Genomic DNA, 26,830 nt, shown 5'->3' on the forward strand with positions numbered 1-26,830 from the left:
AACTGAAAAATAGATTGCGTAAGGTATGTATTAAAGGAAAAGCACCATCTACAAATCGGCACTCTTCATAATCTAATTCATTAATTTAACAAATTTTTCCGCCGGTCAGAAGCTTTTCAACATCCTCAAAGATGAATGTTAAGTCTCGTTGTGAAACTATCGCGAGATACGCGATATGCGTCATGGGATATGTAGTTTCCTTTCCCTATAATTAATTAGTCTACAGATCCTGTACCTCTTTTAAAATTTATTTGTAGTCTACAATGTTAATACTGTATTTTAGTCTTAAGGTCTCTGCACACTGAGTCCGAAATTTTCGCATGCGTTTTTTCGCATTCGCAATCTTAAAAATTCGTCACGCACAGAGACCTTGCACACTGTAAGTAAATCGTGACGTATTGTCAAGTACGTCAAGTATTGTCACTGAGTCCAATGCGTTTTAATTAATCCGTTGCGAAAGAATTCGCAAAACTATACAAAATGTCTTCAAGCAGTGAGGATGATTTTGTTGGCCTCTCTCTTTTTAAAAAAAGAAAAAGAAAAAGGAAATATTGGGTCCATCCAATCCTTAGATTGGGCAGAGAGGAAGGAGAGTTCCACCTCCTTATCAAAGAGCTGCGGGATTATCCCGAGAGATTCAAAGTTTATTTCAGGATGTCAGTGCCTCAGTTTGATACTTTGCTAGCGATACTGAATCCACATATTAAAAAGAAGACCACCAATTTCCGTGAACCAATTTATCCTGAACAGAGACTGTCTGAGGTATGGACACACACACAGACACACACACACCCCGAACTGCGGCATCGGAAAGGTGCGCGCCAGGCATAAAAAAATAGGCAACAGCAGTTCTTTATATTCTGTATCTTTGTATTCCGCAATTTGTTTGTCATAAAGTGCTCTGTGCTGCAAGACGAAGTGTATTAATTTGTCTGACACCATTTTGGATTTTGGCTTTCGCTTGTACGGTGGCTCTGAATGGTCAAAACACCTTCTCAAAGCATCTCAAAATGCTTTATACGGATGCGAGAAACGCAAAAAAATCGAACCCGATCCGATTTTTTTTGACGGACGACAATTTCGGAGGCAGTGTGCAAACGTGATTGACAACGTGAGGTCGTATTTATTTTTCAACGTGCGAAAATTTCGGACGAAAAATTCGGACTCAGTGTGCAATGGCCTTTACTGTGCGTGGCTGCTTCACTAAAAAGCTTCTTGTATCACTTCCACGCTTTCTTTTGGACATTTTGTTGATGTTTTAACATTTATGCTATAGGTAGCAACATTTACCGTTAACTAGCCTTTACATGTGGGGTGGGGGAGGAAAAAATAGAGCTTTTATAAAAACGTCATAAAAAAAGATTCGTCAAAACAATTTCATTTATTTAATTAATAAAGGTAGTTTAACTATTTCAAACACAAATTAACTCTCATTCATGTTTTACACAAGGTTTTGCGTAGTTCAGGATTGGTTAAATTATTTGATTGGATGAGGAAACATTTTGTGGGCTTGTCTTGACTCTTGACGTAATGTTGATTCTTCGTTCAGCGCGTGCATTGATCACCTACTTTTAGCAAGTTGTCCTTTTAGCAAGTTGTTCCACATTGTGAATGTTACGTTTTTCTTATTTGGATTTTTATAGACATATTTGTGAATGTGATGCATGTGTGGAAATTAAGTGCATTTCCAACTCTGAACTCAGTCCCCAAGTAAATTCGGTTATTAAATAAACAAATAGCAAAACGTTTTGTGCGGTGTCCCCACCACTTTTCAAAGCAAAGTTACGCCACTGCCTATGTCTATATAATAGCTTTACATTGTGATGCATTTGAATATTATGCATCGAGTTACATAATGTTTTGAAAGATTTGAAAGCTAAAGAGGAAAGATTGTCGGTGAATAAATTACATTTATGACTTCAAGTAGCCTATTGGAATATAGCCTAGCTATAGGCATGCACTTTTACGGTGCTTTTTTTTTTCTTTTTCAGTTTTGAAGCATTGAAAAATTATGAAACGTGAATTTTAGGGACTAAATGTGAAAACAGTATAAATTCACTAATTCAATGAAAACCTTTCATCTAGCCCAGGAATCCTCAAATCTGGCCCACTCCCTAATTAACACACCTGAGCATGCTAATCAGAGTCTCATTAGAAAATCACAGGTAGGTGAGTTTGATCAGGGTTGGAGCTAAACTCTGCAGCAGATTGGCCCTCCGGGGAAAGATTTGAGGAACCCTGATCTAGCCTATGCATCATTTTTTTTCATCTATCCCAGGGCTGTCCAAACTCGGTCCTGGAGGGCCGGTGTCCTGCAGAGTTTAGCTCCAACCCTGATTGATTAGCAGCTAATCAAGCTCTTACTAGGCATACTAGAAACGTCCATGCAGGTGCAAGTTGGAGTTAAACTCTGCAGGACACCGGCCCTCCAGGACCGAGTTTGGACAGCCCTGATCTATCCATTCATTCATAGCTTAAAATGAATGAATGATTCAGGCTCATTCTTTTATGATAACATTGGAGTTTTGCTCCAGTCCAACAGACCAAGTTGACTCCTCAAGTAACTGTCTCAAATTAAACGTCAGATGTCAAATTCACTATAATATATAAAATGAAGTGCTGGATTATTTCCACATGTCTTGTGGTGAGCAAATTCTCCTCAGTGTAGGCTACTTTAATCATGTGAAATTACAACGCAACCACACGACAGCAGAGAGTCTTTACATGTCTATTTCAAGTACAAGCTCTCTAAACCGCTCAAAACATTGTCCAACCCCAAAAAGCCCGATCTTGATGAATTAGCACGAGGATGCATGTGAATAACCTGCAGGCGGACACTGTTTTCCTCTCGGCGCGCTCGTGAACTGCACGGGTGGGTCGCGCGCTCCTTCATTCACAGGCACTCGGCGGGAGTCGCTCGGTTTCTCTCAGTGAGGAGAAGAGTTCACTAAAGGAGCTGTTTAAACTCGCTGTCGTCCACTGTGAAGTACACTTCGTTAGATGTTTAGGTCGAGTTTCAGTCGATTTAAACGGAGAGCTGCCTCTGAAAGTGTATGTTTCTTGTCAGTCAGCTGTTAGTTCGCTTCATAGCAGATTTTCCTTCTTTTTGTCGCTGTCTACAGTTAGTTTCATTCACAGGTTGAGAAAATGCCGAGAGCTTTTTAGTCAAAATAGCTTTCCCGTCACGCTTGGTCACTTATTTTCTCCGGTCGGCTATTTTAGTGGATTTAATCTGTGTGGAAACCTCAACTCTTGACTTGGCTTTTGCCGTTTTGCCTGATCTTACCGGTGGCTTTTCACAGGTGAAGGAGTTTGGACAGCTGTTGCCCATCAGTTTCCGTCTTCAATGCTTTGACTAAGTTTACCGCTGACAGAAGACGTTAAAAACTTTCTGAGTGTTTCAGTCGCAAACATGGATAAATACGACGATTTGGGACTTGAGGCGAGTAAATTCATCGAGGACTTGAACATGTATGAAGCATCGAAGGACGGCTTATTTCGCGTGAAGAGAGATGCAGGAAACAATCCGGATTTTGAAGAAACCAGAAAAGTTTTTGCTTCAAAGATGACTAAAATACACGTACAGAAGCAGCAGGAGGAGATGGCAAGAAACAGTTTGGCAGCAAGGATCAATGGAAGTCATTCAAAAGTGTCAGATAGCACATTTTACACCAAAGACAGACCACCCATCAATAGTTACAGACAGGGAGGTGAAGCAGCAGCCAAACCACCCATCATGTCTGGACCAATGGTTGGCACTGCCAGTGCAACTCCATACATGTCTTATGAAGGACAAAAGCATCATTCGGCCAGTTTACCTGATGGATCCAGCAACAGGGCTCATGACATTAAGGAGACTGGGAATGCTGTTAACCCAATACCAGTGCCAGCCCGATCGGCACCCTCTACCAGCCCCCCTGGCACATGGGCTTCAAGAAGCGTTTACCCGTCTCAGACGCCATCATCTCCTTTCTCAAACAGTTCCTCCTCTTCTAGCTCACCTGGAGCGGGTCAGAATTATTCTCCAGTGTCTCAGGGATTCCCTCAAACAGGGAAGTCTCCCTCTCAGTCTCCCACAGGAACATACAGGGATGCATATCACCAGCCTCAACAGGTTAGCTCTAGTCAGCACTGCCAGCCAATCTCTGCCCAGTGGCCTGCCAGTGGACCTACATATCAAAACGGGGGAGCTCATAATATTGGCACCCCCTCCCCTACCCAGGTGACCCAACCTCCATTGTCCCATGGAGTGAAGCAAGGTGAGCCATCCCATCCTAAGAGCCCTGCACCCAGTAACCCGACTGTGCCCGCTTCTACCCCTGCTGAATCACCCCATGATGAGTCTTCCAGCCCTTCTCGGGCGCTCAAGCTGCCATGCCAGACCCTCCATGTACAGGCAGATCAGGGGCCATCTGCGGCTGAAATAAAATTAGAAGCTCTGACTGAACGCCTGGAAAAGGAGATGGACGCCCAGCCAAAGGCTGAGTTCTTTGGTAAGCACAACGTGATCACTGCCAGTGTGTTTTTCTATTTATCTTTTTCACATCTGCAATTGTGTTTAGCAGCTTGCTGATTGAAAAACCCTCTGCCTGTTTCCATTTGACCTTCACTCTATATATGTGTGTGTCTGTGTGGTTCTTGCCACAATGAGCCGTACATTCAATTGTATGTGAGTGTGCGAAAGAGCCATGTAGATCACTGTTACCGGTGCATTTCCAGGCCTTTTCCTTTCCAGAAGCTATTCCTGGACCTGCTTTTTTTCTAATCTGTTGTTAACTTCTATTTCATTACATTTCATGCAAAGGCAGACTTCGCCGTTACCTCGTTTCTTTTTTTATTGAGTTAGATTCTGATCTGTGGGAGTATGTTCAAGCTAATGGAGATTTCTCACACTATGAAAAGTTTCCTCCCTGTCGCATGGTGCCCGCTGTGTATGAAACTTCCCTAAACCAACATTGCCATCATTATCATTCGCTCAGTGGGCCTGCAAAACTAATCTATATTCATTCACTTGTGTCTCTACGTAAGACCTACCAATGGTCTGTGGCAGGCGATATCACAAAACCAAACACTCAAGGTATTTTATTATCTTTCATGCTCCGTGTTGAATTTAGTTTCAGTTTACTTTGGTTACTAGTGTATTGACCGAAGACTAAAATGATTTATGGTTAAAGTGAAGGTGTATATACTTATGGAAGTTGGCATATTTAAAGAGGTAGTTCACCCAAAAATGTATATTCTGTCGTTTACTCAACCTCATGTCTTTACTGTGTGAGTTTCTTTCTTCTGTGGAATATAAAAGAGAATAGTTTGAGATCTTTTGGAAGTCAATGGGATCAAAGGTTGTTTGGTTTCCAACATTCTTCAAAATATTTTATTTTGTGTTACTTAGAAGAAAGAAAGTCTTAGAGGTTTGGAATGACGTGAGTGAGTAAATCATGACACAATTTACATTTTTGTGTGAACTATCCCTTTACCATGATGCAAAAATAGTGAATTTCAGCCAGTGTCTTTATAGTTTTACATAGGTAAATTTTCAGTTTTTTGTCCTAAATTATTTTTTTTTCCTTTGGAAAGCCATATTTTCATATTTTGAACAATCAACACCTAGCCAACTTTAATGGCTAACAGAAGAAGTTGACAAGTGTTGACATCTGATGTGCTTGACTTCACGGTTTCCTCTGTGTTCTTGAAAGTGTAGTCTCTGATGGTGCACTGAGCAAAGTTGTATTGTTTTCCTTGTCTTAATATTCGTATAGTAGAAGGGTGAAAAACATAGCAAAGGGAATCAGTTCACCCATAACTGAATGGTTTATAGGTTTTACTGCCATATGGATAAAGTGCATTGAGATATCAGTGCAGAATAGTTCTCAGATATAAAGCGTGGTGGTCTAGCAGTCCCTAGTTGCACTTGCTGTTTCCATTGAGCTCTTGTAAATCATTCAGTCTTGCTCAAGGAATTTCCTGCTGGAAAACCACAGCCATCGTAGAGTGTGTGAAGTATCTTTAGTATATGTTACTGTGATTGCAGAAGAGATACAGACATGCATCATGCATATAGACACAAGCATTAGCATTCTTGTGCCTGAGCGTACATGGACACAAATAGTTTCCTCTAAGCATGTCTCTGGACATTTGGTGTTTACATAGACTCTATAATGTGATCACTAGGGAATAGCTGGTTTAAATTTAACTAAACAAAGCCGGGGAGCGCATGGAGTGTTTGCCGCTCCGCTCATATCCTCTTGACCTTTGTACTGTACTTTAGCTTGACAGTCTCTCACTCTCTCTCTCTCTCTCTCTCTCTCTCTCTCACTCTCTGATTAATACTAGAACATAAATTGAGTGAAAAATGGCCTTGCATGAATTTATAAAATTAAGGATTTTTCATAAACTGAGGAGTGGGTGATTAAAGTACATTGCTTTCATCGTCAAACCCACGCAGTATTCTCTTTTTAAAGAGCTCTCAAAGCCTTGAAAACATCAAATGTCATTCAGGCCATAACAAGTATCTTTTTGACAATAGTAGGGCTGCAAAACGATTAAGGAATAATTGACGACAGGCCATTTAATTCTTAGAAAATAATGCACACCTGAGGTGTCGATGCAAAGCGGAGTGGCCGTTAAACCTCAGGAGTGCATTATTTTCTAAGAATTCAACGGCCCGGAGTCAATTATTCCGCTTATACTACGGTTACCACACCTCAAGACTTCGATCAGATGATATATTTCAAGGCATTTGACCGGTTTTTCTACTTCAATCGCTATTGTGAGTAGGATTATTTCTTATGCATCTCATCCAACGCCTCTGTTGCTAATTCCAAATGTCATTTTAAACCTAGTAACAGAGGCTTGAGCCATTGATAGCAGACTAATGCAGTTAATACAGAGAGAGAGGAAGAGAGAGATTACCTCTGTGAGTCTGTCTCTCAATAGTGTTCGGCAGCAATGTCTCTAGTTATAGGGAAACTTTGTTCATTTTCTTCCTGAACAGCGGCGTTGTTACCTCGCTTATGAAAAGTCACGTAGTTTTTAAGTTGTTAAACTATGTTACTGATAAAATTGTCAGATTAGTGCTTGCAACATTAGTGCGTATGTTAACATGTGGTGTGTGCAAACTGTCTGTGAGGGAGAGATAGAGTATGTGCTTTCCGTACATAAAACTTAATTTTGTGGCAAAAACACGGACATAATCTGTCGTTTTTATCTTTTTGTTGCCTATATTTATTTGTTTGGCCAGTGTCGTTGTGAGTTTTGGTTCTTTTGCTGTTGTAGGCTGTAAGGACCTTTTGAAATGAATCATTTGGCGAAGTGATGTGGTCATGTAATATGGTCAAGACCTGCCTGGAACTACGTTCGCTGTGCGTTTCCCTGAAAATAATTGCACACCTTAGAGCGTTCATCAGCCAGTCAGATTCAAGCATTCAACGGCCCCTTATCACGATTAATCGATTCAAAATAAAAGTTTGCTTACTTTGTGTTCTGTGTATATTTATTATGTATATATAAATAATATATTAAGGAAAAATAGGTTAGATTTGTATACAAAATATTTATATATAATATAAATAATATGCAAGTTTTTACATACTGATATTTTTAAAATATATACATATGTTTGTATTTATTTATATATATATATATACATATATACATACATGCATACATAATAAATATACACCGTACATGCACACAAATAGTATGTAAACAAACTTTTATTTTGAATTGGTTGATCGCGATTAATCGTTTTGCATCCCTAGACAATAGTTTTAAAAAATAGATTTTTTCAAGTATATATTCTGGTTATATATTAATGGGAGTTGTGTAACCTAAATACAGCCAAAGGACCCTATTCACAAACTGTGAAGACATGTTTCCATACTTACTAACATTTGTAAATCTAGCAGTTTTCAAATATATTTTAATTTTAAAAAAATCCAATGAACACATCTAAGGCTAAACAAGGTGTGCTTTACCTTGACATTACATTTCAGAACACTAGTTGAGTGTTTATTGTACAACAGCTGAGAGTGATGGCAAATTTGACATCTAACCACTGTAAACAATTATTTTGGAAAGTCATAGCTTTTTTTTCTTTGGCTATTAGATCAAATGGGAACGCTATGATGTTTGTTGTAGATGCCATTCACTAAAAATGTACCCAACTATGACAACTTAAGCTTCTGAGAAACTCAGAAATGTGAAAAGAATAAATTAATAATACAGTGTGAATTAAAAAAAAATCCCAAAATATAATTTTAGACTTTATACTAGACTGCTGCATGTCCAGTGGTTCTATACCACCACGTAGTGCATTAAAATAGTGTAATACAGAACTAGCTGTGGATTATTCCTAATTTATGCGCTATTGAGAAGCACATTGATGACCAAACTATACTGTTTACATTAGGGAAGACCAAGTTTAGGCACTGAAGGATGTTTGACATCCACCTGTGTCCTGTTGATGCGTTCTGGATGGCATAATAAGCCATGCTGGTGTTTATAGTCTCAGTCTGACAGCTGCTGCACCGCCGAGCTATTAAGGAATGTCTGCATTTTACAAAGTAGCTAAACGAGGACAAAGAGATAATACATTACAAGACTCTTTAGTGAAGCCAAATGGCGGTTTTGCCTCTGCTGACATCCAAATAGTTGGCGTCCCCCCTGTCTGGAGTCGGTTATGCTTGGCCTCTCCCCTGCTGCTGTGTTTTGTTTTGGAAGAGACAGTGGATGAGATGTGAGTCGGGCTGAAGGAAGGGAGGGAGGGAGTCCCGCCTTGTGCACACAGACATACCAACAGCAGACATTCATGCTTTGTGCCCTGCTCTCTTTTGATGAAGGATTCCTTAATCTGCCTGTTGACTAGATGGCTTTATCTTAATTGTTGTCTAGGATTCTTGGCTTCCTGTCCCTTAGCTCTCGAGTTCATGTCCTGCTCTCTTGAATGGCTGTACGCTGGGTCCAGAATTAACTGTTTGGCCTACATCTCAGTGGCAGGTGAACTGAGAAAATGTGCCCTATTTGGACATTTTTTGACTGAGACTAAAGCCATGTGATTATTTAATTGCTGTATGATCAGTCCCTTCTCTGTTGCACGTTAAATGTGAATGCATGTTAAATACGGACACTTTTATTAGTGAAATGCTGGAAATTGTTTACAAAAATAATATTGCAATACTGCTTCACTACAGTGAATGGTAACCGTTAAGAAGGAACTGTTCTTTTAATTATGGGCCGTTCAATCAAATGTAAAATATTTCTATACATTTACATAACTTTGAGCTTGCATAATAATTTTGCTAGTCAATCAAGTGGCCAAATGTTCACTTTATCAAAATAACAGTTTGGTTAAGTTATTTCTGCTAATTCACACATTTTAAAAATGACATCAATCATGTGGAGAACTGAAATGCAAGATAGAAAACCATTTAAATCATTGCACATTCATTAAATGGTCAGGATATTATTTTCATGTTATTAAATTAAATATTGAGTTAATAATTTAACACATTTACTAATAATTTAACTGTATTTTGCATAATTTTCAGTTTTCTCTTTGCATAGTTGTGACCGTTGGTGTGCCGCAACCAGTTCAGTTTATGCATTATGTGTCCGTTCATAATAAAGGATGGGATAGCTGGCAAGAAACTGTTTTACCTATTTGCCAAAGCTAATTTGTACTTGTGTGACATTTGGTAGGTGTACATTTAGGGCCCTGGCTATACTCGCATGAATGTATTAATAAGCACACGTGGGCTAATAAATAGCAAAAACAGATTTAGTCTTTTATTTTAGATGCTTTAAACAAATAGCATTGGTGCTGATGGGAATCTACTGACTGGTCATGCTAGCTCTCAAGGGGCTACAGTTACTGGTAATGGTCATGTGTGTCCTCTGTGATGTGTTAATGTAACAGAGAGGGATGCTTGTTAGAAATTCACTCCACATGATTTGTTCCAGGTTTAGTGCATCTTCACCGCTATTGACTGCATCTGGAACATGCTCGATTACCACAGAATATCATTTTGATCTGTCTAACAGTTTGGAAAGTCTGCAACATATATATGCTCAATATATATATATATATATATGTGTAAACACAACTTTGGGACTTGCATCCGTATTCTAATGCTGAGTAAACACAGCCTGTTTTCTGCTGTGAATAGTGCTGCTGAGTATGATTTACTTCAGTGCCTAGTGCTGAATGTAATCGGAAATGCACTTTATTTATTTGAAAATGTTGCTTATGCCATCTTAGAGCATAACATAAATCTACATTGTTTAGTTTCATAAATATCTTGCAACTTGCGTTGCAATGCTAGCCATTAGTATCTGCTCTATGGAGTCTTCGTAGAGATTTTGTGTGAAGCATGACGTATAAGGAGGTAAGTTCAGGCAACAACAACTCATTGGCTCCCAGTTAAAGGTTTCCTGCTATTTTGATTGTTGGGTTCGAGATTTTATGTTTTATTTTTTTAAATGTCCAGTTGTTTTGAATCCAGACTCCGTTTAAAAGTGCTACAACATAGTGTTTAAATGAATCACTTCAAATACTTGGTTTAATGAAAAGCCTTTTTGTGAACAGATGTGGATCTGATTGTGTTTGTGTAGAAAGTCTGGCTGTGCTTGGCGCGTTTGGACCAGGCTTTGCTGAGTGGGCAGAACTTGTTAGCGTGATGTTTGCTGAATACCAGATGAAACAGAGGCTCTTTTGTGTGGGGCCAGCGCTGGCTAAGAGCGGACCTCTGTCTGTTTAACGCTGTTATCTCAGCTCATGCTTGCTTAAATGTTCTCCTTGCGTATGCCACGTAGACCAGCCTGAACCAACCGAGATGGACAAAGAGACTCTTGTGCTCTCAGCTCACCTTCCTAACAGCCAGTCTTGTGATTTCTCTTGAGCTGTACAGTTATTTTAAGCTCATCTTTATGTAATGTTCTCTTAAGGTCAAAGGGTCTGCTTGTTTACTAATTAGCTCTCACATTACCGTGTGTGTGTGTGTGTGTGTGTTTGTTTGTGTGAGTGTGTGAACTATCAGAAGTATAGTATTACACTCTTGGTGGGCAGCAACGAAATAAGAAAAACTATATTAGGAATTTATATATGGCATTTAGAATTGAATATGAATAATTTTTGAGTGAGAATAGTTTGAAAGTAAATGCTACTCAGTTTATTTCACTGTGGTTTATCTTGCTTTAACTAGGAGTTGCACCAGTTACAAAGCTAGACAAATTACTGACTTGTCAAACATTTCAAATCTAATGTACATACAGCTTGACTGATTTTAATATCAATTGCATTATTACAATTAAGTTACATTACATTACATACGAGTCAATACTGTTTATAAAGCATCCCACGTAGGGTTGCCAAACCTGCAGTTTTCCCACAAAATGGAGTTACTTTTACAGGGTTTTTTTTTTTTTTTGACTGAAATGCATATATTGAAATATTTGACCAATTTTATATATTAAATACTCCAGATAATGAGTTTTTCAGAGAGGGCACTGGTAGGAGCCTTTGAGCTGTATTACATATACTATATATCAGTGGCGTTCCATCCATATAAGCTGCGAATGCTCAGCATACTCAGGCCATTTGAGAGAATAAGTTCACTGGAAAATTCAGAAACATGATTATAAGTTGATCCCTCGTCAACTGAAATGTAACTTAAAGAGTTAGGAATAAGTAAAATGGTGTATTTGCCAAATGGCAGTAATTTTCTTTAAATCTACCAGTTGCAGAAGCGTCCTATTGCTGTGACATGTCAGGCTTGTAGCACGTTCTCATTGGTTTACTGGCCTGCAGCTGATTTCATGCACAAGGTTAGCTGTCGCTCGCCCAAGCAGGAAAATGCACTGTTCCTGTCAGATCTCGATTGCCGAAAATCATATCGTGTTTGATGCAAAACCAACTTGACTAAATCACAAGACAAAAACGCTGTAACTGTATATTTGTGTTTTCTCAAGCAAAGCAAATTTTAAAAGTCCACTGAAAACATATCATCTTACATTTTTGGCCATAGACAACATACAGTATGCTGAAGATATATGTTATTGTCAGCATGCCTAAGCAGTAAATAATAAAAGTTAATAAAAATGTGCCTGGTCTATATAAAATTGTAATAATAATAAACATCAGGAGAAGAAAGACGCACAAATCCTCTGAACATTTTGAACATTAAGATGCTATTGTTCCCTTTGTTTTGTGTATGCTCGTGTCGCTTACAGTTAAAGTCCTTCTCTGATGTATTATTGTTTGCAAGGTATATTTCTAGATCCTATAATACATAACGATATCTGTCTAAACAAAATGCCTGTGAAACGGTTAAGTGCAAGTTTTCTTTCTTTATTGTTAGAAAACAGCAACAAAAGATCTGTAAATCGTTTTAACATGTTGAGTATGCTATGGATAAGGATCACGATAGATCGCCATATCGGTTTATTGTCCCACCCCTAGTAGTGGCATTTGGGATTTGGCTAGTCTTGGTCCATTGAGCTAGTTTTGTTTTGCAGACATGGCAACCCTGATCCCAGGATGCACCTCATGAAGCTTGTTTGAGAGAGTGAGTCAAATGTGCAGAGCTGTGGTCTAGTTAAGAAATATAACAATGTCGATTTATCATTTTATCTCTATTTGTGATTACATAACTCCAATATCTCCATGTTTAATGTATTTACTGTTTTTCTAAAATGTAGAAATAGTAATAAACAAAAAAACATTTTTAGGCGTGTGCCAAGCTTTTGACTGGTAGTGTCTGTGTTTGTTGAGAAGGTCAGAAGTGGGCAGAAGTGTGGTGCTTCACACTGACTGTCCGGTCAGAAGAACAAACATTATTGTGGTTCGTGTCACAACACAGCTGACCTCTGCACTGACGCTCAGACTCCTCTTCAGCATTGCCTTCTCTCTTACACACTCTTTCATTAAGTTCTTCTGACATATTTTTTAATTGATGTTGATATGGAGTATAGAATGACATTGGAAGTGTGACCTGGTTTGTTTTCGTGCTCTTTTGCAGGCAGCTGTGTGAAGTGCAGCAAGGCTGTGTATGGAGCGAGCCAGGCGTGTCAGGCCATGGGCAGCCTGTACCATGACAGCTGCTTCACCTGCAGCGCTTGCAGTAAGTATCTCATACAAACTCTCTCGATATAAGCGCGCTGTCATACGCAAGTAAACACGGAGGCTGCTTTTTGCTTTCCTTTATAAGCTGATGTGCCACCGAAGTCAGCGAATTCATGAGCAAAGATAAGAAAAGACAGAGCAAAGTATTTAAATATTTACGATGGGACCCTGTAAGTTTAGCTTGTATAGAGATGTTCAACACCTCTGCGTCTCTCCACTGACTGCACATATATATATATATTTTAATGCTTTTAAAAGAAGTCTCTTCTCACCAAGGCTGCATTTATTTGATCAAAAATACAGTAAAACAGTAATATTGTGAAATATTATTACAATTTAAAGTAACTGATTTATATATTTATATTTGAATGTTAAAATATAATTTATTTCTGTGATCTGCAGCTGTATTTCCAGCATCATTACTCCAGTCTTCAGTGTCACATGATCTTCAGAAATCACTCTAATGCTGATTTACTGCTCAAGAAACATTTCTGAATATTATTAATGATGAAAACAGTTGTGCTGCTGATTATTGTTTGTGGAAACCGTTCAAAAGAACAGCATTGACCCCAAGCTTTTGAATGTTAGTGTAGGTAAATATTGCTGTTCATTACTATGTATTGAGTTCATTCAAACATTCATTCATACTTGACAGCAGTGACTATTTGTTTTATTTTATGGTTTATTTTAAACTAGAGTTGCTACTAACGACTATTTCTATTAATCTATGGATTTATCGATTAATCTAAACGATTAATTTCCCACGCAAAAAATCATCAATTTTACTTGAGAATATATTATTAAACCAAATGAAATCCAAATTTAGACGAAATCCTTTTTTTTAAAGCAAAAGTAAAGTGCAACAGTGCAAGAAGCACGTGTCCATGTCATAATCCAAATCACTGAAATCAAAGTTCAATATTATAGTGTAAGACAGACCACATATTCACGTGTTCTAGTCTAATAATACTACTATTATAATCAAAAAACACTTTTTAAAGGAGCATTTACCAGAAATAATATTTACCGGAATTTATTTAGATGAAAAATGCAAATGTGCAGTATTTCTGAAAAAAAAAAGAAAAGAAAAAAAAAATACTTTTTTAAAATATAAAATCAATTAATTGGAGATGCTTTTGATTATTATAATTTAATGCAATAATTAATGGAATCCAGAAAATAATGGAAAACAGAATTTGGTAAAGATAAAACTGTAAAACTCAATTAATTAGACTGTAAAATGTAATTTAACCATTAAAACGGAGTATAGAAAAATTAAAATGGAACAATCTGAATTTGGAAATAAAACGGATTTCATAGGGCCCTATAATTATAATTAATATTTTTTGTGGTAATAAAAATAGATGTAAGTGAACAATAGCTTTTAAAATGACTTAATACATTTATAATAGCAATGATGCAATAATTGTTCAAATAAAGTATCAAAAGCAAGAATTCATATGGTTTTATGGAACAAAACTGTTAAAATACATGAGGGCTTTTCACACTGCGCTTAACCCCGGGTTATCGTCATTCTAAACACCGCTTTTAACCCCGGGTAAAGAAACGTTTCACACCTGTAATTTGAAAGCGGTGTTAGTTTTCCCTGGGGTTATGAAAGCCTGCTCCGGAGCAGGGTTAGCACCGCATTGCTGCGCCGTGTTTTTTCAGTGTGAAATTGAGCGGTGTTTGCTTGTTGCTGCTGGACGCTTGGCAACAGCCAATCAGAAATTGAGCAGCGAGGCTCGTGTCACGCCAGTAACAAGACAGGCACGTAAACAGCAGGCGGTGAGAGAAAAGTAAGAAATGTCAAAAGATGGAAAGCGTGTGAACTGGAGTGATGAGAAGACTGTATTATTCACTTTAAAAAAATTATTTGTTTTCTTGCCTTTGTGTGTCTCATGAGGCTTAAACCGGCTAAATACCTAAGCGGTGACTTTTTGTTTAATAACTGGCAAGACACGGAAAAAGCCGTGTAAACAGGTTGCCTGCTGTTTGTTCAATCAGTGACGGTGACACCGCAAATATACAAACGAGAGCGTTAACCCCAGGTATAGTATGAGCAGTGTGAAACGTGATTACAGATAACCCAGGGTTCCCTTTATCCGGGGTTTAGGATGACCCAGGGTTAACCATTTCAAGTGTGAAAAGCCCTATAATGTATTATAAACAATAGAGCTAACGCATCACAACAAAGGCCTGCAGGGGCGCCAACAGCCTCACGATAGTTTTTACACATTACTGTGCGATCTAAGCCTTGTTTAATATTAACCAAGCACCATTTAATTCAAATGTCCACTTAATCTTTAATATTTGGACATTTCTTTAGGACAGAAATGCTATAGCCACTGTAATTAAATGAATATGTGGACATCAAACCGTGTAAACTCAGGGTATCGTGAGGGTTTGAGCTTTTCCAGATGAACGTTATGATAAACCCAAACTCACAAAAACATGCAGAGATGAGTTTGAGACGCTCCACATGTAAATAAGTTTTTTTGGAGCTACTGTGAACGGAGCCGCGGTGAGATGCACGTGCTTAACCTACACGCATGGAAATAATTAAAGCACATATACTGTGTTAGAACTGTATCGCATATAATTTAGTTATGCTTAATTATGATATTTAAATGGGTTTAATATATCACGCAGCCTTGGAAAATAGTCTAATGTGTTTTATGGATTCTCGTCCGTGAAATGTGCCACTTCTGGTATTTGGCCGGTTAGTCGACGTGAGCAGTAGGTCTGTGTTGGACATCAGGCTTAATTTCAGTTTGTCTGTGTTTTGTAAATGATTTAGCTTGTGCTTCCGGCGTATATGTGTGTGTTCGGAGCAAATAGACTGACAGGAAACAGCAGTGGGTCTGACTGAACTAAACTAAACGGAGCCCATGCACTGCGGTGAAGTTCAGATAAACCTTCATTCCATGCATTCGTCCAGTCTTGTTTCCTCACACTTTATTTAGCTCCGCTCCGGCCCCTGGGACTGGCCGCTATTTGAAGGAAAATGAGCATTCCTGAGCTTCTCCTCTGCATGGCTGCCTCTGACCCACAGCGTCGCTCTCCGCAACGGCTCTTTTGTTCTCTGTGTGTGTCCAGAGTCTTGTTATAAGCGCAGTAAACGTGTCCGCATGTACCTCCACCTGTTTACACGGATTACGAGACTAAAGAGAGTGAGAATGCACAGCGCATAGAAGAGAGAGCGGTTGCCTCGCTGGAGAGAAATGCAGGGAGCGTGTGAGTGAGGACGGGTCCGATGAGCAGATGGAGGAATGTCTGATGTGTTTGGTCAGCTGGAGCCAGAGAGGGAACGAGAGAAACAGGTGTTTGATCTGCTGGGTCAGAGTGCAGTACGTAAATGAAGACTCGAATGCTTGGCCAATGCAATGCAAGACCCAAACTTTTATTTTGACAGGTTGTTGTAAAGACCTTTTCTTGTGTTTTTTTTTTTTTTTTTTTTAATTAAATTCATTTTTTATGACTAAATTCTGCGATTTAGTCCATGTTAGAAATCATAGAGCCCTGCAAATGTCTGTGCCTTTAAAGTGATTCCAACTGTTTGCTATAAATATATTAACTTGCTCGAGATTCTCTTCAAACTGTTGCTGATAAAGAACTATTTGCATAGCGTTAATTTGACATTTTTATTTCTTTTTTTTTGCACAGATAATTTGCATTGGTTTGTAAGGAACATTTTATTTTTACTTTAAAAAGTGCTGTAAAATACTCAAGAAGATTATGATTTTCAGAACAGAACAGGAATGAAAACTGTAGGTGTAAAATTAATTTTTTATAAATGCCAAGCCTAAACAAATTTATTTGAGGCAAAAAAATATGCAATACAAATAAACTTGGGCTCATGTTCCTCTTTCATTTGGGAAAAACTCAAATATGTTTGCTGTGCGCGTGCTTTGAATGCTTGAAGTTAATTTCACTATGTAAGTCACAGAACGTTTCAGAACAAATGCAACTTATATTCCATAAAATACAGTAAACCATAAACAGATGTTGGGCTGTAATTTGGCCATAGTTTTAGCCACCAGATGCTGAAGACACTTTCTAAATGATTTATTCTACAGTATAGACTAGGGATGGTAAGATTCACTGATTTGCATCGGCGCATCCACATAAAAGTTAGCAATGCAATGCATCAATTTAAAAAAAATTGGCATTTGTATCACGATGCATTGCTTCTAACATATTTTGCATTGTAAACTATTTATATATAATTTTTAGTAGATGCACTATATTTTTATTATTTAGAAAGTGACCAATTTGTGACCAATATTTGTATATTATGTAGATTGATTTCTCCTTTCTGAACTGTTTCTAAAGCATGTTCTCTCATCGCCACTGCTGCTACGTGACTGTGACGTATCGCAAGACCGAGGTGTGTCCTGAGAGTCACATAGAATATAGATTAACATGGCTGTCTGTCTGAACCAAAGAAAGAAATGCCAACTATCTATACCATATTGAATTGCATAGCATCATATTTTCTTTTTTCAATTGCATTGTATTGATTCACATTGTGTTAAGCCTTATTGAAATCGGATCGCACTGCATCGTAATAGTGGTATTGCATCACATCAGTAGCTGCTTCATATGTATTTTTAATGTATCATTGGCTGTGCATCGATATGCGTATCGCATTGCCCTCAATTATGGCGATGCACATCCCTAGTATAGATGTCTTCTGTGATTGTAAGTCCACAACTCAAACTGTCAGCGAGCTCAACAGTGTCCTAGTTTTGGCGTGTCACTCAAGTCACAGTTTTTTATGTTGCAGATTGAGCTGGATCAATTTTCTACGCTCAAACTGATCTCTCAGTTATATCCTACAGAAGAACTCTTGCTGTGTTTAGATCAGATGGCTTCGTCAAGCAGAGAGACTTAGAAATAGCATCATAGACTACACAAATGGCCTATATAAGGGAAAGTGTGAAGGAAAACATTGCAAAGCCCCCATAATACTTAAAATCTCAACAGGCCGAGAAGAAATGCTTTGATTTCTGGCTTCTTTTTGGACACACTTCATGGACTTCAGAAAGTTGTGCTAGAAATGGCATAGTCTGCTGCACTAACTGCAAGTATTTTACATTTCAAACTCCCTGCTTTGAACATCAGATGAGTCTTTGTATGTCTTTACCGAACACAAGCTCATAGAGAGTAACCCAAAAGTCACTGACTCTACCACTCCCAAGCTCTTTATCTCCTCTGGACAATCAAGATTTGCCTCCTTGAACTCAATTTGGCTTGTTTTGTGGCTTCTCTGTGAAGTCCCGGTGTTTGGCGGAGCCGGCAGCAGTGGTTTGTGTGAAGGGACAGAAGATCCTTGTTCTGGAGCTGTTAGGAGGCCAGCTTTGTTCGTGACCCAGTCCAAATGCGCTCAGTATCAGACCCACCAGGGATTCCCTGACATTTAAGCGCTGTACAGAGGTTTTTCAGCTGAAATTGGATGGTATGGTGGCTTGGTAATCCTGTATCCTCCCATGTATTTATAGGTACAGTGGCCTTAAAAAGCCAATACAGTAGATAACAAAGCAATGGCACCTTTGCTTATCTGAACAATTAGTTGAATAAGTTCGTCTTAAAGGGTTAGTTGCCTCAAAAAAGGAAAATTCTGTCATCTGTTGCTTACTCTCATGTCATTCCCAACCTATATGACTTTTTTGCAGAACATTACAGAAGATATTAAAAGAATGTTGAGGTCCAAACCACATTGGACTCCTTTGATTTTTATTGTATAGACACAAAAACACAAAACATTTCATTTTTTATTGACTGTTTGACAGAATGCAATGGGGAAAGAACAGATCACATAGATCCTTTACAAGTATTTTCAAGTTTAAGCATCCTTAAGAACACATTTGTATTTGAATTGAATTTGGAGGGAATGTTTTAAAGACACCATTTCTCACATAACGTTCTTAAAGAGATAATTTGCTTAAAGCACACATAATGTGGTATGTACCAAATTAAACACAAGTGGGTGGCTGAATTACATGATAAATCAGACGGCTGAATACCAGTTGAATTCCAGTCTGCATTGCTAACATTTTGTGAACATCATTGAGATGCATAGCTAAAGCTCTTGAGGTGCAAAATGATCCATATGCTTCACGTTCAGTAAAATATGGCCATTCATTAGTCCGGTGTCCTCCCATTGGATTCAGAATGGATTGTTTCTTAGAAATCCTGTGTTTTTGTCTCTGCAGAATAAAGCTGAAGTTAAATAACGTGTAGAGAAGTTTCTCTGGACAGTCATAAATCTGTTATCACATTCCTCTCAGTTCCCAAAAGCACTGCCATCGTTCAAAAATCTAGTTCAGTGAATCTGTTAGTGTATCATAGTTTTTTTGAACACATCAGATTTTTTAAATGAGGTGGGTTTTTTTGGTGGGTTTGTGTGCTTGCTGGTTTTTGAGTCCCCCGTAAGCCTCAGACATGCTCTCATGAGTAGTGAGTGTGTGAAAAGTCTCTATGTACTCTCATCTCTCTGGAGAAAGATGAACTCAGTCCTTTGGTCCACAGCTCCCAGCATTCCCTGGGACTAACATCTGTTTCCTGGCAACAGACTGATCTTTGACTGGTCTGTGAGCTTTTTAACCCAGAAGAATGTCTTGTCATTTTCTCACATACTGCCGATTGTCTGTTGCAGACTTCCACGCTGCCCAGGCTTAATAATGTAATTGTTGGTCTTGGGAAGGGGAAAAAAAAATCCCCCAAAATATATGAAGTTGCACAACATAGTTTCCAACATTGCTAATCATCAGAAATGTTTCTTGAGCATCAAATCAGCATATTAGGATGATTTCTGAAGGATCATGTGACACTTAAGGCTGGAGTAACGGCCATCACAGAAATAAATGAGATTTTAAAGACCTCTGTTTTAACATTTAAAGGGCACCTATTTGGCCTCTTTACAAGATGTAATATAGGGTAAACGTACCTGTTAAGCTCACCAAAATCTACACTGAGACAGTTTTAGTGCACAAGATATTGGTGTCAGTATGAAAGTTATGCTTGCATTTTTTTTTTGTGTGATTAACTTTGTACCTTCAAAAAATGAACAAGAACTTTTTAATAAAACATGATGTGAGCTTAATGGGAACAGGGGTGTGCTTAAAGGGTACAAAAATGTACCCATTAAGAACAGCCAGACTTTTTGAATTTAATGATGTATATCTTAATAGAAATGCTTTTGTCATTTAAAATAAAATTAAATATTTTTGTGTGAGAGATTTAATATTTTATTTTAACATAACGTTTTGTACTGAAACCAATATCTTGTGCACTAAAACTGTCTCAATGTAGATTTTTGTGAGCTTAATAGGTATGTTTACCCTATTTCCATGTTTACCCTATTTCCATTTCCAAAAATGTTTAAATGTAATTTTGATTATCAAGGATGACTTTTAAAGGATAAAATTAGTGACTAGTTTTGGAATAGAAGACATCTATTTTAAATTAATATTTCACAATTATTTTTGATTGCATAAATGCATCCTTGGTGAGCAGAAGAGACTTCTTACTGGCCAGAACGTTTGAACGGTTGTGCACTTTAGTGTCTCAGCACAAAAAAACGTTTCTGCCAAGCATCATTTGAAAAATGCAGCTGAGCAGTGATGGTTTCAGCATTAAAGTAAACGTTCCTGTTGCCAGCAGACTCATTGGCCCTGTGAAGTGACTGTGTTCCACTGAGCCTGGATGGCAACAGCATGAAGGGTTTCATTGAGGTTTGGCTTATAAGGGTTAACTGCATCTGCCTGAACCCCCCTCTGCAGAAAATGTGCGGAATGTTCCCTTTTCCTGTGGGACGGGGTCTGTCTGAATGGGGAGGGTTTGTCTGTCTGTCTGTTGAGGTAAAAAGCCAAAATCAGTCCAAATTGGGGCAGGAAGTCCTCACCATGGGCTGGAAAACAGTGTCTGAACTGCACGTTTCACAAAGTGCTGACACTTTCTTAATGCGTTTACTCATTGGATTGAATAAACCTTTCCCTCATGTGCTTTGAGTTTAGCCTCTGATTTATTTTCGAACTTGTAAACATGCATCAGATTCAATTATATCACTGTTAGGTATTTTTCTAATGAGGTTTCCACTGAAGGTTTAAGTGAGAACAGAACGGCTAAGTGACAGTGAGTGTGTTTACATCTGCAGTCTTCTGTGATAGCCTCGTGTCCTTTTATTGGAAAAAATTAATAAACCGTTTAAAGGAAATCCAATCAGCACATCATTACCCGGGGCTATAATAGTTAACTAAAACTAGTTCACATTAAAAAAAAAAAAAAATAGTTTAAAGTGATATACTAAAATTAATAAAAATATGAAGTTTATTTGAAAAATCAGATAACACAATCATATTTATTATGTATTTGTGTTAGTGAGCTGTATTTTTTGTTATTTTTACCTAATCAAAATGCTGTTTGATTGAGATTAAGTGGAATGCATAATGAAAAAACAGGATTTTTTTTTTAAATGGTTAAAAACGGAGTTGTTTTTGCAAATTAACTCTTCATATAGACATTTAAAAAATAAAATTACTGAAACTAACTTATATTAAAACATTTTGCTTTTTGATTTTAATTAATTATCAGTGTCCCATAATGAATTGATGGTAAATGTCTTTGTGTGTTTCCTGCAGGCCGAAAGCTCAGAGGGAAAGCCTTTTACTACGTCTGTGGGAAAGTCTTTTGTGAAGAGGACTTCCTGGTATGTTGTCTTCCCCTCTTCTTTTTTTTATGGGGTTGTTATGTCTCAACATGCCTTGAGACATGTCTTACAACCATAGCTCATGGTTATGTCAGAAGAATGTGTCATCTTATCTAAAGCATGTCTTTAAAGACATTATGAGGTGTCAGGTTTCAAAACATGAACCTGGTTATGAGTTCACATTAGGAGTTCATCTTATGAGCTCACCTTAGCTCAACTTGACTTAATTGTTTAAAAGAAGACTTCAAGGCTTCAGCAGTCTGAAATGCTGTTATTTTGGCTTCTATTTAAAAAAAAAAAAAAACTTTTTATTAAATGTTCTTCCTGAAACAGCAGTAACAAACAAAAAACAACTGTGCAAATTCAGAATTTTCACATGGATTCCAGAAACATCAAACGCTGAATGACACAAACTTACAGTTTCCACACTAGATCCATGCACACGAGAAGTTGAGAGTTCCATCAATATTCCTGTTCCACTATTCCTGTTCTCCACACCTTTGTTTAAAATAGTCATATTTAAAGTCTTCCGCACCAATATTAGGTTTTAGTATCCGAAGATGAGTGAGATACCACTTCATATCACTTATTATTACATGTGTATATATCCTCCTCTTTCTTGAACTAACACTATATCAGTCTTTCTTCTTTGCAAAAAATGCAGAAAACCTGTATGTTTGTGAGGGCCATTTAGGCCTATTACAACTCAGAATATTAAGGTCAGTCATGGGTATCGAACATAATTACTGCATAATAAGACAAAATACAAGTTTGAAAATAAAACCAGTCGAGTCTACCATTAACCCCCCCCCCCCCCCCCCCCCCACACCCTTCCCATCACTATTAAAAGAAATAAAAAAGTGCATTGCCATGAACTATGGCAGATCAAACCAAGAACAAACCTTGATCTGCCAGCTCCCCTTAATATGGTCCGTGGCGTCAACAAAAACCTGCACATTATTGTAGCACCAACATTTGGCCCCATACTCACATATTGACTAGGTAGTATGTCTATTAAAAAATAAATAAATATAAATAAAAAAAGGGAGAGAGAAGGAATACAACTAGAAACATAAAATAACATCATAATCAGTAAAAAAAAATACTGTATGCACAATGAAAGCTTCTAGTAACTATGAATTAAGAAGTGAACATTAAAGTGAGCAGTGAAAGAGACGGTCACCCAACCATTTAGAGCATCTCTTCTCCGATTAGACAGCAAATGTCCAGCTGAAGCTCACTCCGTCGGATGTTTTCACCGGGGCATGAAGTCTGGCGGCCCACAGAATGAGCTCTTTGTCCATGTACTGCAGCAGTTAAAAGATGAAAACCCGTGGTTTAGCGAGGAGAGCTTTGTGTACACGTCATGCACTCGCTCCACTTCAATCTCTTTGCCCGCCAGAGAACGGGAGCCACGTCGGTAGCGATCTTTTCAAAAAGCCCATAGGGTAATCCTTTTTGGAAACTTCAGGCAATCCGACCAGACACAGATTGCTGGCTTGGGTTTCTTCTTAATCGGAGAAGCCGACGGAGACAACTCCTGCTGTTTCCGATTGTATGCCATCAGTGAAAGTATTAATGAATAAAACGCCAAAAAAAACGCAAAAAGGGGCCAAACATATGGAGCTCTACTCAAGTGCGACTAGGTTCATGAGCACATCCCGTGACTCCCTTCTATTTAAATTTTTTATACAAATAGAAATTGATTATCAGCAGAGTAATTTGAGTAAAATTCACTCGACTTGGACTATTTGAAAATCATGAGCTTCAGTGAAAGCAAAAAAATAGTTTCTACATTGTCACGGATTGGCTTAGTTAATTTGTTTAGAAATCTGCAAATAGAGCCGTAGTGTATTTCCTCTTCAATAAATGTAATAGCTTTTTTTTTATTTTAAAATTTTCAGAATCCTAAAACTTCATTTCAGTGGAAAAATAGACTTTTGGGATCAGCTGTTAAATGTTTTGTGCAAATAAGTTTTCATGTATGTATTGTGCAAAAAAAAAAGATTTTTAAAAACATCCAGCTCTTATACTGTAGGTGCATAAATGGCAAATCTCCTCAAGGAGAATAGTTGGGAGGGTGCTTCAAATGAGGTGAAACAGCATTCCAGACCAAACAGTACAGTTTGTGTTATTTTAAGGTTCTTAAATTAGATGTATTGTTATATCTGAGCTGTTAATGTTGTGTGTATTACAGAAAATTCGACTGAAAAGCTTACCTCTGTCTTTACTCTTGTCTTTAATAGTACTCTGGGTTCCAGCAGTCTGCTGACAAATGCAATGTATGTGGACATTTAATCATGGACATGGTGAGTCTGATGTACCTCCACACCCTGCATTAGTCACAAGATCACACTACAGAGCTTGAAGGAATTGGTTGGGTTTAATTTAGAAAGCTCCTTATACAGTGCTCTTTACATAGATTTGGCTAACTGTAATAGTCTTACTGTGTTTTAGGTGATTTAACCTATGTACCTGCGTCAAAAATTAGTTGTTAGGTACAATGTACTTACTGTGTTTATGTTGTATTGCAAAACACATTTGCTGCTATGGAGGTGGGATGCGGTTAAGATTAGGGACTGGTTTTGTGGTTAGTTTTAAGATGTAATTACATGCAGGTATTTTCTTAAACGCAAGTACAATTTAAAACATGTTTGCATGCAACAGGTTTATTATCGTTAGCTAACACTAAAACCATAAAGACTTGAAATAAATGTTAAATGAAATTAAATCTAAAAAAAGTTCAGCTTGAACTTATTTAATTTGAAGTTGATGTACTAATATATATACAGTCATGGCCAAAAATATGGGCACCCTTGGTAAATGTGATCAAAGAAGCCTGTGAAAATTAATCTGCATTGTTAATCCTTCTGATCTTTTATTTAAAAAAATCACAAAAATCAAACCTTTCATTGGATAAGAATTTAAAATGGGGGGAAATATCATTATGAAATAAATGTTTTTCTCTAATACACATTGGCCATAATTAACGGCTCCCTTTTATTCAATACTTTTTGAAACTTCCATTTGCCAGTTCAACAGCTCCAAATCTTCTCCTGTAATGCCTGATGAGGTTAGAGAACACCTGACAAGAGATCAGAGACCATTCCTTCATCCAGAATCACTCCAGATCCTTTAGATTCACAGCTCCATGACGGTGCTTCTTCTCTTCAGTTCACCTCACTCATTTTCTACAGGGTTCAGGTCAGAGGACTGGAATGGCCAGCAGAAGCTTGGTTTTGTGCTCAGTGACCCGTTTTTGTGTTGTTTTTGAGGTTTGTGTTTGGATTATTGTCCAGTTGGAAGATCCAAACATGACCCATTATAAGATTTCTAACTGAGTCAGTCACTTGTTGATTTTTTTATCTGTTGGTATTTGAAAGAATGCATGATGCCATGTGTCTGAACAAGATGTCCAGGACCTCCAGCAGAAATATAGGCCCACATAGGTGTATAGGGTTTTCTGACCCCGAGACTCAACTATTTTCTGCAATTCTCCAGCTGTGGTCCTTGGAGAGTCTTTAGCCACTCAAACTCTCCTTCTCAGCGTGCATTAGGACGATATAGACACACGTCCTCTTCCAGGCAGTTTCATAACATTTTCTGTTGATTGGAAATTCTTAATTATTGCCCTGATGGTGGAAATGGGAATTTTCACTGCTCTAGCTCTTTTCTTAAAGCCACTTCACTAATTTGTGAAGCTCAATTATCTTTTGCTGCACATCAGAAATATATTCTGTGGTTTTTCTCATTGTGATGGACGATTAAGGGAATTTGGGCTTTGTTTTCCCTCCAGTTTATATTTCTGTGAAACAGGAAGCCATGGCTGGATAATTTCATGTTCATAATCATCCTGGAGTGCTCAAAATTGTGAATATGAATATACTTCAGATATATTTTTCTAGGGCTGCCAATAATTGTCCAACGTGTATTTGAGAAAAACATTTATTTCATAATGATATTTCCCTCCATTTTAAATTCTTCTTATCCAATGAAAGGTTAGATTTTTGTGCATTTTTAAAATAAAAGATCAAAAGGATTAACAATGCAGATTAATTTTCAGATCAATTTTTTTGGCCATGACTGTATTATATTTTCATATATAATTTATTTTTTTCTTCAGCTCGTGGCCAAGGCAACACTTCTCATTTTTGTTTAGTTTAGGAGTACTAAAATACCTAAAGCTAATTAATGCATATAAATATACTGTTAGAAAATAATAAATAAATAAAAACACAACAACAGTGAAAATAGAAAAAAAAATCTAATTCAGAAACTATAACTACATCAGTCATAATGTTAACACTGGTACACAATAAGTTCACTCTGTCAAATTATTAATTTAAATGTTAGTACATAGTTAGTACATGATATAAAGATGTTTTGTCACACACAGATGCCCATCTCCTCTCAGAGTCATACTGCCATGAGAGGAGGGATATCACACACACAAAATGTGTCACTGTTGGTTGTGTGTTGTCTGGCAGCATGTGAACATGGTGTTCCTCCTCAGATCCTGCAGGCGCTGGGAAAGTCTTACCACCCAGGCTGCTTCCGCTGCGCCATCTGTAATGAGAGTCTGGATGGAGTGCCTTTCACTGTGGACACAGAGAACAAGATCTACTGCGTGAAAGACTATCACAGGTGAGTTTGTGTGGAGCTGCAGGCCCTCAGCCAATCACAGTTCTTCATTATACGTTTAAATGTGTTTATTCATTGATGGTTTGATCAGACTTCTTTTTATGTCCAGAAGACTTTTAAGTTCATAAAACTGCACTGGTTGTGCCGTGTGCTTGTTTTTATGTATGGACCACAAGCATAACTTCACAAAAAGAAGTGTTTTCCTGGTATTTTTTGCTGTACATTGTCTCTTTGCAAACTCACATTGACATGCAGTATAGTTTATTTTGCAGTGTCACTGGAGATTTTCCAGTGGCCTTGTGTGTTTTCAATCTAAACGGCCTTAACTTATAATTATTGTGAATTTTAACCTACAC

The 26,830-nt window shown here is 37.8% G+C and overlaps 1 protein-coding gene across 1 annotated transcript in view; it reads left to right on the forward strand.

The window, feature by feature from the left end:
* The first annotated feature begins 2,895 nt into the window (after positions 1 to 2,895).
* The window catches only part of LOC306877836 (LIM domain-containing protein 1-like), a 32,242-nt gene continuing 8,307 nt past the window's right edge, over positions 2,896 to 26,830 (forward strand). The window contains exons 1-5 of the mRNA XM_079429822.1: positions 2,896 to 4,493; positions 13,017 to 13,118; positions 21,766 to 21,833; positions 24,080 to 24,142; positions 26,347 to 26,477. Of these exons, the coding sequence (XP_079285948.1) occupies positions 3,413 to 4,493; positions 13,017 to 13,118; positions 21,766 to 21,833; positions 24,080 to 24,142; positions 26,347 to 26,477 (1,445 nt within the window). The 5' untranslated portion in view covers positions 2,896 to 3,412. The remainder of the gene's footprint in view (positions 4,494 to 13,016; positions 13,119 to 21,765; positions 21,834 to 24,079; positions 24,143 to 26,346; positions 26,478 to 26,830) is intronic.

This window comes from Barbus barbus (assembly GCF_936440315.1).
Source record: "Barbus barbus genome assembly, chromosome: 12".
NCBI classification, from domain to species: Eukaryota; Metazoa; Chordata; class Actinopteri; order Cypriniformes; family Cyprinidae; genus Barbus; species Barbus barbus.